This window comes from Heliangelus exortis, chromosome 9, assembly GCF_036169615.1.
Source record: "Heliangelus exortis chromosome 9, bHelExo1.hap1, whole genome shotgun sequence".
Classification (NCBI taxonomy): domain Eukaryota; kingdom Metazoa; phylum Chordata; class Aves; order Apodiformes; family Trochilidae; genus Heliangelus; species Heliangelus exortis.
Window position 1 is genome coordinate 9,361,580 of NC_092430.1, and position 11,370 is coordinate 9,372,949.

Sequence of the window (11,370 nt, forward strand, 5' to 3'; positions counted from 1 at the left end):
GGGGTAATGAGTCACCTGGCCAGGCAGGAGTCTTAGTTGGAGAGAGGAGGGGTGGGCAGGCACAGGGATGGAAGGGGAGACTGGGTGGGTACCCCCACCCTCAGCCACATCCATCATTTCCCAAGGGTCCTTCTCAGCCTGGGCCCAGGACAGCAGTGAGCACTGGTCCCTGGTGCCAGCCCAGGAAGGGAGTGAGTTCATTGCTGTTTGTCACAAGGTTTGTCCAGCCTTTTGGTGACAGGCTTCTCTGCTCTCAACCCCACTGGCTCCAGGCAACCCCAGAGCTCTGTGTTGGTCCATCTGCTTGTGCTTCCACAGCTGGAAGGAGGAAGAGGAGATCCCAGAGGGAGGTTAGGCTAAGGCAGCTGTGCTTCAGCCCTGCCTTCCCTCACCCCACAGAGCCAGCTCCCAGGCTTCAGGGATGTTCCACACAAAGATCTGTGGCCAGGAGATTTGTTTGCAACCACTCTGAGGACCTAAAAGCTTTGTCTGTGTCTTGGCAAAAACCTAATGTGTCTTTCTTATTTTCTCCATAGTGAATCCTCAGTTTAGGTATTTATTTTCTTAGCAAGGATGAATTAGGAACAGATTCATACTGCGAAATGCCACTGAGCATCTGGAGCACATTTCCTAGTACCAGCTCTGCTCTGTTGAAACAAAGACTGTCAGTTTGGATTTTGCCATGTGGCTGAGATTTATATGTGGAACGACAGCCCAGCAGACAGTGTCCCCTCTGTCCCTGCTTTGCATGTGTGACTCCTGTAGCAGTTGCCTTGGAACTGGGGGTGGAGGGGAGGTGGAGAGATGCCACAAGCCAGCCCTGAACCCTTAATGAATCAGGTGACAGCAGCTACTGAAATGGAGCCTTGCTGTGGCGGGGGCTTGAGAGGGTCTGTCCTAGCAAAGGGGCTTTTTCTGCCAAGTTTGTGCTTTCTGTGCTGCCCCTTAAATCTTGCAGTCTTTCCATGGGTGGTGATCTGTGTCAAACTGATCAGTCCTGCTTACCTTCTATCATGCTGTAAATGAGTGCTAAGAGAAAACAAAGTGTGTGTGTGGTGGCTTTTAATCTGACCTAAAACCTGCAGTGATTTTTTGCATCCTGGTGTTTGAAGGTGTCTGAGGCACCTTAGGTGAAACTACAGAAGCTGAGCTTCTGCCTGAACAGTGAAAGAGCCCTGGTGTCTTAATTGTTGATCTCCAAAACGAATTTGCTCTGTTACAGTGAGGTAGTTTGTGTTTTCCATTTATTCTGCCAGCCTAGGGACTAGGGATTGGGAAGAGAAAGACATCTTGGGCCACAAACTCTGCAGAAAACCCCTCAGCTGATGTGCTCTGGTTCTCCTGTGCTTGAGAATACGTGTGAGTTCTAAGGGCTTTGTTGTTGGAGCTCTCCAGATGGCAAATATGTTTTATTCAGGAATTTAATCCTGCCAAGTCACGCCAGGATGGACAATGGATGCACTCCACAGTTAATCCAGTTTGTCAGCCTCCACCTCTGAGCTCTGTTCACAGCTCTGCCACCCACATCCCCCTCTGCACCAGGGCCTTCCAGCCAGCTCAGAGCTTCTTGACCAGCTACCTCCCAGGTGTTGATAAATCCACTGTTATCTCTTGCCCGAGGTGTCCATCCTCCTCCTGCAGCATCTCTGCCTGCTTTCTGTTGGGGAAGAATGAAGGTTTAGGATCTGCTTTTCACCAGTACTTACTTTAGAGCTACACAAATGTTGTGTGATCACAGACTAAGCCAGTTTTACTGTTTTCAGGGCAATGGTGACCATTGGTTTTTAGCTTGATTCCCACCAGTATAAATATTTTTGAAGGGGCTTTCTAACTTTGGAAGTAGCCAGGTGAGATTTTTTTTTTTCCTGCTAATGACACAAAGCCAATAATTAGCTACATTATGTGATTTTATACAGCTACAAGATTGTGCATTCTCCACTTTAGAGAACATTCCCCCATTTGTACTGAGAAAATGCTCAGCTTTGGAGTTGGTTGTGGTGGTAGATTCATTATCTTCTTCAACAATGTGTAGGAAGGAACTGGAGACACTTTGTACTATTGGCTTCTCATCAGCAGAACATCTGTGTTTTTAAGATTTCTTGTAATGTGTTGGAAATAAAAATGATTTAGCATGAAGAAAACCCAGTGCTGGAGTCCTTAACTAGCAGCTAGAGGAGGACTGCACCAAAGCTAAAGCTGAAAATAAACCACACATTTTAAAAGCCTAATTTTAAAAAAATCATAATTATCCTTGAGCAGCTTTTAAAATCAAAATTGACTGCTTTCTTGGACTTTTCAGAGGTTAGTTTATTCTGCTGGGGTCTTATTTGAGAAAATCTGAGTGAATCATAATTGTGTCCCCTGACCTTCATATCTAGTAGCCTGGCAGGAGTTTCTTCCCAATGCCTGCAATCTGAAGTCTGGCTCTCCAGCACCTGCTAACCTGAAGCAGACAACTCACATCCAGTCTGAAGTTCAGACCAGTGAGCCTGGTCACCCCATGGTACTGGAATCACCTGGGGAAGTGGTGTGTCCCAGTTAAGAGAAGAGACAACAACATTTCAGTGGGTAGTCTTTGCTTGACCTCTCGATTCCAAAGAAACTATTCTTAAGCTTTATTGAAATTTTTTTCCCTTATAATAAAACATTTCATATCCAGGAGGATCATAGAACTGTAGAATGGCTGAGGTTGGAAGGGACCTTAGAGCTCATCTGCTCCAACCCCCTGCCATGGCCAGGGACACCTCTCACCCAGCTCAGGTTGCTCAAGGCCTCATCCAGCCTGGCCCTGAACACCTCCAGGGGAGGGGGCAGCCACAGTTTCTCTGGGCAACCAGGGACAGAGTCTCACCACCCTTGTACTGAGGAACTTCTTCCTAAGATCCAGTCTAAATCTAGTCTAGATCTAGCCTAGGATCTGTTGAATGTGGTGACAGCTGCTGGGCTGGTTCAACCTGTTGATTTTCTGCTTGGACTTGATGACCTTGAGAGGCCTCATCCAACTAAGATGGTGCTGTGAGTCCTACAAACTCATCGGTCCCTGTTGAAGCAGCTGTGTGTAGCTGAGCACAGTGCTGTCACATACCTGTTCTCCAAGGAAGAGCACAGGTTTGGGTTCAATTTGGAGTCCCCAGATGGGAGGGTATGAGGGGAGACTGTGGCTGGTCAGTGGGGTTTGCTGTAGCTGCTGGCTTCAATCCTGGATGGATTTCAGGAATACAGGTAGGAGATGAGCATCTCTTCTCTTGTCATTCCTCAGATAGAAAGCTGCAGTTGCCTTGAACCCCTTAAATGTGAGCTGAGCATAGATGGGCTTGGGCAGCTGGAGCACCAGAGTGGTTCTTCAGCGTGTTAGGAACTTCCCTCCTGCCCTGCAGTAACAGATGGTGTCAGGAGCTACAAAGGGGTTCTCCTTAGCAGAGGTTTCTCTTTGCTTTTCTGTAAGGTTTGGAGTCATGTTATTAGGAAGCCTGTGTCAGGAGGGATCACTAGTTCTTCTTACACCAAGTAGGCCTTCTTCCTCCTTCTGCACATCCTTACCTTCCCTTTTTCTCCCTTCTGTCATGGACAGACATTGCATCTCTTGAGTCTTTGTGGTGGGCCCTTGTGAGATGCTGTTTATCACATTTAGAAACCCAATCATTTGTCTTCATGTGTGACACTTGTGTCCTGTGGGGCTGAGGCACTGAACTGAGAGCAGCCTGAGCACAGCCCTGATGTGCATCACCTTGATGTGATGGTTAATCCCACCTGCTGCCACACTTCCCTTGAAGCCTCCTGCCTTCTAAAGAAATACCTCACCTGCTGGGCCGTGGCATCCCGGGAGGCAATGCAGTTCTTGTCTTTATCTAATTAATCCTGAACAGCATTATTGCTCCTTTAGCTGGAGGCATCAGCACAAGTCCAAGGGAATATTCCAGCGTGCCTGGTGTAAGCACAAGCTGCTTGACTAGCAGAGGGAGAATGGAGATATGCCAGTGTTTTTCTGGAGATTTAATACTAGATATTTAATCCAGGTATTTAATGCTGTCTGTATGAAATACTCCTTCCTCCTCTCCCCTCAGTCACTTCAGTATCTCACATTGCAGCAGCAGTGATTCTCCTGGAGCACAACAAGCCTGTCCTTGCCTTGGGAGGGAGGTTTGCTCCTTCAGTTGAGCTGAGTTCTGCTGGCAAGGAGACCCCTTTCCCTTGCCTGTTCTGCTCCTGAAGAGATGAGAGGATGGAGCCATGGGCTGGGTGCTGGCTGCCTCTGCTGGGGAAGCAGCCAGCGGAACCCTGGGGTGGGCTGTGGTGAGGCTGTCTGTCTGTCTGTCTGTCTGCTCACAGCCACCAGAGACACCATGGAGGTTGCTCTTCAAGCAGCACATTCTGCTGCCATGGCTCTGAGACCTGGTCTCAGCAAAGGTTGTGTTGCCCAGAGTCACCTTCAAGCCCTGTTTCTCACCTCCGTGGTGATGGCCCGGGCTGTGTCTGTCCTATAGCAGTGGGGCATTATCTGCAGGAGGTCTGCAGCAGCAAAGTTTTTCTTTTGGGAGGGATGTCCTGAGGTTTTTTGAAGTTCATTAACAATTTCTGCAATGTTTGTGTCATTCTTGTGACTTTGGGTCAGAGCAGCTGCCTGCCTTGCTCTCTTTTGGTTGCTTTTCCAGGTTCCTGAGACTACCAGGAAAACAGCAGGTCCTTAACCTGCAGAAGAGATGTAGATTTGCTTAGTTTTATATTATCACAGAATCATAGAATCATCCAGGTTGAAAAGGACCTCTGAGATCATCAAGTCCAACCCTTGATCCACTACAGCTGTGGTTCCCAGACCATGGCACTGAGTGCCACATTCAGTCTCTTCTTAAAAACCTCCAGGGGCAGAGAATCCACCACCTCCCTGGGCAGCCCATTCCAATGCCTGATCACCCTCTCTGTAAAGAATTTCTTCCTAATATCCAGCCTGAACTTCCCCTGGCAGAGCTTAGGACCATGCCCACTGACTGATAGCTGCCTTGTTTGGCTCAGCTGTCATTAAAAAAATGAATTTGGGTGCCTCTTTGTAAGGCTGCATGTGCCACGGTGGAGTAAACATCCAGCTGCAGGGAGCTGTTGCAGAAGATGGACTTGGTGTCCCCTGCCTGTGGATTTAGCTTGAACCAGGACCAGGACTTGTGTTTGGAGCTGTTCTGTGTTGTGGAGCAGCCTGGGGGGAATGTGGTGCTGTGAGGCAGGGAGGGCTTGTGGAGGTCTGGCTGTGAGAGGCAGTGCTCGGATGGATGTCTCAGTGTGACTGTTCACGGTGCCTCCACTCACAAGTGCTGTGGGATCTGCTGTGCTTAGGCACCTGGATAATGATGGATTTGGTAGCTGTTAAATTGAAGATAATTGCAGTTTTAGGAGGGCTGTGTGGTGACTACCAGGGAGGGGTGGAATGTGTGCAAGCAAAATGTGCGACAGGGATTAACGTTGCAGGGGTGGGATCGATGAGAACCGTAAATCAAAAGGAGCTTTTCTTCTCCTTTTGACGGTCCTGGTCCTCCAAGGGATAAATTGCATCTCTGGGGTTCTGTGTCTGGTCTGAGGCCTTTCCGAAGGGGTGTGAGGATTTGTCTGGAAATGGCACTTGGGATGTGGAAGGAGCTGGCTGGTCCTGCAGCAGCCCCGGCGGCACGGAACGCGTTGCAGGGCAAGCGAGTGGAGGGGATGCCACTGATGCTGGAGCCTGAGAGCCTCCTCGTAGCTCTTGAATGAAAACACGTCTTTAGTGACACGGTTAAAAAAGGAAAAGGCCTGACAGCAGTTGTTTCCATGACAACAGAAAGAATTGCCTGCAATATTTCAGCTCATCAGCCTGGAGAACAGTCTGATGGATGGTTACATGTGCGTGGTAGGGAGAGAGCAGGAGAGGGGAGGCCAATTATGTTGCATTTTCCTTGTCCTTGAACGACTGTGCCTGCAGCAGCCAGAGAGGGTGTTTTTCTTTGCTTTTTGTTGTTGTTGTTTTTTTCCAAGAGAGGATGACCTGCACGTCCCTTGGAAGCACCCATACAACCTGCCAGCCCTTGGATACGTGACCCTTGCTGGCACAGGCTCTCTGTTCAAAGCCTGTACTGGGAATATGGACACTTGGCTCCTTGATTGGTCATTAGCAAAGAGTTATTTACAGTGTAAAGAATAGATTGAGGAGAGAAGTGAGTTTTGTGCATGTGCTTCCAGTGTAAGGACATTCCTCTCTTCTCAGCCTGTTTGATGAATGTGGCAGATGAGATGTCTGTGGTTTCAGGAGAGGAATGGAACTATCCAGGCCTCAGGAAATCTCTGGTGGCTTTGGTGCATCTTCCACATAGAGCACTCCTGGGCTCACCAGCTCTGAGCCATCTCAGTGACCTTCACGTGATGAAGGGGTGAGTGGCCAGAGTCTGCATTGGCTGTAATTTGCATAGAGCTGAGTAGGAAGGGGGAGGTGGGATGGAGGAGCTGCCAGGAGAGGGGGAGGTGGAGGTGCTGTGGGAGAGCATGAGGACACAAACCCAAGGGTGTTGGGTGAAGCATTCCCAGATGAGAGTTTTGCTGAAGTCTGTGGACACCATGGCACTTGGGACCAACGTTCCTGAGGCATGTGCTTTTTTCCCCAAACAGCACTGGGAGCCATCTCCTTCTTAATGAACCTAATCTTCTATGACAAGGTGACCCGTTTATTGGATGAAGGAAAGGCTTTATGTTCTTTACCTGTTCTTTATGTTCTTTACCTGGACCTTAGTAAAGCCTTTGATGCTTGTTTCCCACAGCATTCTCCTGGAGAAACTGGTTCCATGTGGCCTAGACAATGGGGGAAAAATTGGGAGAAATTCAATCCAGCTGGTGGTCAATGTGCCCCTCAGGGCTCAGTGTTGGGGTCAGTTCTGGTAAATATCTTTATCCGTGATCTGGATGGGGGAAATTGAGTGCACCCCCAGTCAATTTTCAGGTGACATTAAGTTGGGAGGGAGTGCTGATCTGCTGAGGGTAGGAAGGCTCTGCAGAAGGGTCTGGATTGATAAATCAAGGCCAACTGTATGAGGTTTAACAAGGTCAAGTCCTGCACTTAGGCCACAAGAACCCTGTGCTCCAGGCTGGTGAAGGGTCTGGACCACAAGTCTTATGGGAAGCAACTGGGGTTGTTTAGCCTGGAGAAAAGGAGGCTGTGGGGAGATGTTGTGATGAGTTGGGTGTTGGTCTCTTCTCCCTAATAACAAGCAACAGGACAAGCAGAAATGGGCTTCCACTGCCCAGGGAGATTTAGATGAGATATAAGAAGAAAATTTTTCACTGAACACTGGTCCAGGCTGCCCAGGTGGTTGAATCACCATCCCTGGAAGGGTTTAAAAGCCATGTAGATGTGGTGCTGAGGGACATGGTTCACCCACTGGATTTGGTAGAGCTGGGTTAATGGTTGGTAGAATTAAGCTATGGTTGAACTCGATGACCTTAAAGGTCTTTTCTAATCAGAATGATTCTGTGATTCCCAGAGCTTTTGAACGTGCTCTTTAAACACACCATAAACCCTGAGAAGTACAAAACACACTGGGTGTTGCAGTGAACATGCTGGAGAACCCCATAGGAGAACATCTGCCCCTAGAGAAGGGAAGGGCCTTGCTGCTGGCAGGAGCCTGGAAGTGCCACAGAGAGGAGTGTGCCAGTGCCTGACTGGGAATGGTTCCCACTCCCAGTGATCCTGCTTCACTCCACGGGAGCAGGGAAGCTCCCTCTGCCTTCATGGGGCTGGGATCATGCTCCTTGAAGGCAGTGATAGCAGCTCCTCATGCTGGGCTTGATCCATTGCCAAAGAACACTCAAAGTAAGTGCAGCTTCAGGCAGCACCCACTGCTAGGACTGTAGCACTTGGGCTTAGTAGCCCTTGAGAAATGTATTTTGGGGAAAATATTTGAGAATGAACCTTGACTATTCCCTTAAAAATAGATCCCCAGATGCCAGATTGCTGCTCATGAGAGAGGCTGTTCTCCCCAGCTCCTGTTGTAGGTCCTTGATGATGCTTTTGCTTTGGGATATGAGCAGAAACATTCAAAATAGAAACATTGTGATGTGATAAAATGGAACAAACCTACAAGAATCTGTGATGCTCTGTCATCTCTCCCTAGGGTATGTAAATGATGCCTTTTAAAGCAGGTTGAGTATGCACACAGCTCTCCTTCCCCTAATGCTCTTGTTGCAGGCTCTGGTCCTCTGCGAGGACTCTGAGAGTCACCTTGCCTTTCCCCCTCCATTACACCCCTGATTTCCTCACTTTTAGTCTGTAGTGTCCTACCAGGGGAAAAAATGGACCTTAGGAGAGACATCATTAGCAGGTAACAGTCATTGGCAGTGTAATCATTGCCCACACAGGCCATGGGGCTCACAGCACTCTGCACCCAGGCTGGGGCAGGACCTGGCAGGGAGGCTGAGCCAGGGGATGATCATGAGATGAGGAGAAAGAGCTGCTGCTGCCTGGGAAGATCCCAGGAGAGGCTGCTCCCCCACTGAGAACCCATTAATTCTCTTCCCAGCTGGCTGCGGGGGAGTTTTCCCACCCCCTTCTCTTTCTGACTCTCCTTTTTAGGTTTTTGTTTTCCTTTCTTTCCCCCAGGGTAACTTTGTCTGTCTTCAGCTGCAGACCTCAACAAGTCTCTGTGGATAGAAGGGTATCTTTGTCCCTTGTGCAATAACAGGAGGTTCTTTTCCCCAAAAAAACCCCAAAGGACCACAGGGTGCCTTCAAGCCAGAGGAAAGATGGCTACAAAAATCCCCTGCACAGCTGCAGACGGGCTGCTCCAGGCCCCAGGACAGGAGCAGAGATGAGTTTCTGTGGTCATCAACTTGGCATCTAGTTGTGTGTCATTTCTGTAACCTTCTGATTCTCTTTCTCAGACAAGTTCAGAGTCTCTGTTGGATCCTCAGCAAATCCAAGCTTTTGACCAACTCTGCCGACTCAACCGAGGAGCCTCCAGAGTAAGATCCACCTCTTTCCTCCTGCTTTCCCTTGGTGGTGGTGGGGGGGTTGTTGTGTGTTGCCAAGCCAGACATGAGAGCTGGCAGCATGGGCTTTGGTTTTCCTCTTGAGTTCCCTTCAGTGCTGGCAATTTCCTGTGTGCAGAGCTGGCTGCTTCACCCCACACAGCCTGACAGCTGGCACTGAGACCAGGGAAATGCCTCTGGTGCTGAGCCTGAGCCTGAAAAGTGTCCATGGTGTGAAGTTTCTCAGATTCTCTTTAGATTTGCAAATAACCCCCCCTCCAGACACTGTGTGGCTCCTGTGGTCACACATTGGGCCCCCCCCTCCTCCTGTTCCCCCTTTTTCTCCAAGGAGAGCACAGCTCCCTTTGTCCCTTGCATTTTCCTTGTGCCTCCTCCCTGTTTTGGCTGCATTTGTTGGCACTCTGTGCTCTTTATGGGATTTTTTTTTTTCACTTATGTGCTTTTAAAGCAATCTAAAACTGCCAGGAAAGCTGTTTAGTTCAGGATTGTTGTCCTGCACTGAGGTCTATGGGGTCACTGCATACCAGACACACCCTTTTTGTTACATGTCTTAGGGTTTTCCTAATTGTCCCAAGAAAAAGGTGAACCTCCTCCCACGAGCACTTTGTCTCTCTGCACCTTGCACGAGTTTCCTGCTGGTGCTCAGCCCCAGCTGCTGGACACTGATCTGTCTGGCTTCTGTCTTGCAGTTGGCTCTCCTGACAGAACTGTCCCGTGGCCACAGTGGGGAGAAGCACGGGTTGCTCAGCGTTTCCCAGGGTGACCTGGCCACCAGCAGTGTCTTCCAGAACGAGAACTTCCAGCTCCATCTGGCTCCTCCTCCATTGGCTGAAGATTAGTGCTGCTGCCTCCAGCCCCACCATGGCTGCTGATGGTGCTGGGAAGCTTTTCCATCACACTCCGGACTTCTGGAGCGCTCCGTGCTGAGTGGTTTGTGGCAGCTGAGCTGAGGCAGCCTGGGGCAGCTGGGATGGAAACTGGGAACTCGGGGGCAAAACCAGGAGTGCCAAAGCCCCACGCAGCCCCCACCTGCCTGCACTGACCCACGGGTTCTCGGCAGTAACTTTGCCAAATGAGTGAAGCAGCTCCCCCGGAGCCTGCGTTCCGGTGCGGGGTTCTTGTTCTGCAGGTGGGCACCACGCTTGAGTTTGAAGGAGGAGAGCAAAAGCAGTCACTGTGCCCGGGGCTGGCCCTCTGGCCGTGGGGGCTGAGGGCACAGACCAGGCAAACCTGGAAAAGGCTGAAAAAACGTGTAAAATTATGTGTGTGAGCAAACTGACCTGCACGTGGAGTGTTCCTACAAACTTCCATTAAAAAAGGCTCTTGACTGAAATTTGCTGAGTGGGCTGCACACGGGTAAGAGAGCTGCTGTTTTCTGAGTAGTTGCACTCAACTCTGCTGAGAAAAATGCACCTTATCACTACGGGTGGAACACAAACCTCCCCTCTCACCTTGTACCTGTGTTGGGGGCGGGGGGAGAGTAAAAGGTGATGCAGGTCCTTGGGGGGCTGCAGGGGGAAGAGGGTTGATGTGTGATGGGTGCTGGTGGTCAGAGAGGTTTGTCACTGCTGAGCTCAACCCTTTGTCCTTTCCCAGCAGCACCTCTGCTCACACAGCTGCAATCCAGCAGCAGTGATGTTTCTGTCCTGTCACCTTTTTGCCCCCATCCCCCTCTGCCTGTGGCAGCTCTTTTCAGGTGAGTGAGGTTGCCCACCAGCCCCTCTACTTACCAGGTGCCCACACCCAGGTGGGGCTGGGACTGGTGAGCTCCACCTGGTTATTACATTACACAGGGGGGGTGTTTTGGTGATGCCATCTGAAGCTGTGAGTGACCCTTCCTTTGCTGGAGAGATCCGAATGTTTCACTCTAATAGGGAAAATGCACAGTTAGGCCAAGCAGGACTTGAGTTGTTCAGTATTTTATTAAAGAGGAAGTATACAGACCTCTCCCTGGCACAGTGGAGCAGCGAGCCCAGGGTGCGTCTCGTACAGCGCATCTACCCCAGTGTTTGTGCAAAGAAAGGAACCCCCCCCTCTGCAGGAGCCTCTGTGTGAGAGGGGGCACGTGAGGGAGCACAGTGAGAATCCTGCCCCTGTGCTGGCTGCTGAAACACTTCCCAGAACTATCCCTGTCCTAGGCCAGGCTGCTCCACAGACGTTTAACAGGTACAACAGGAGGAAGAGGCAGCTTATTGTGCTTAAGACATCTGAACAAATCCTGGATAGGAGACACTCACAGCTTGTGAATATTGCTAATTACTTACAGTTAAAAAAGAATCTATCCTGATGACAGTGATATGAGCCTGCAAGACCACTGGAGCTCACGGTAAGTCCTGGTCATAAACAACCAACTGGATCTCCCTGTGCTCACAG

At 49.9% G+C, this 11,370-nt stretch overlaps 1 protein-coding gene across 2 annotated transcripts in view; it reads left to right on the forward strand.

Annotated features, from left to right (window-relative positions):
• The window catches only part of VPS8 (VPS8 subunit of CORVET complex), a 75,947-nt gene extending 65,617 nt beyond the window's left edge, over window positions 1-10,330 (forward strand). For both annotated transcript variants that reach the window (XM_071751992.1, XM_071751993.1), the window contains exons 44-45: window positions 8,890-8,970; window positions 9,687-10,330. In XM_071751992.1, coding sequence (XP_071608093.1) covers window positions 8,890-8,970; window positions 9,687-9,836 — 231 coding nt within the window. In that variant the 3' untranslated portion in view covers window positions 9,837-10,330. The remainder of the gene's footprint in view (window positions 1-8,889; window positions 8,971-9,686) is intronic.
• Window positions 10,331-11,370: the final 1,040 nt, after the last annotated feature.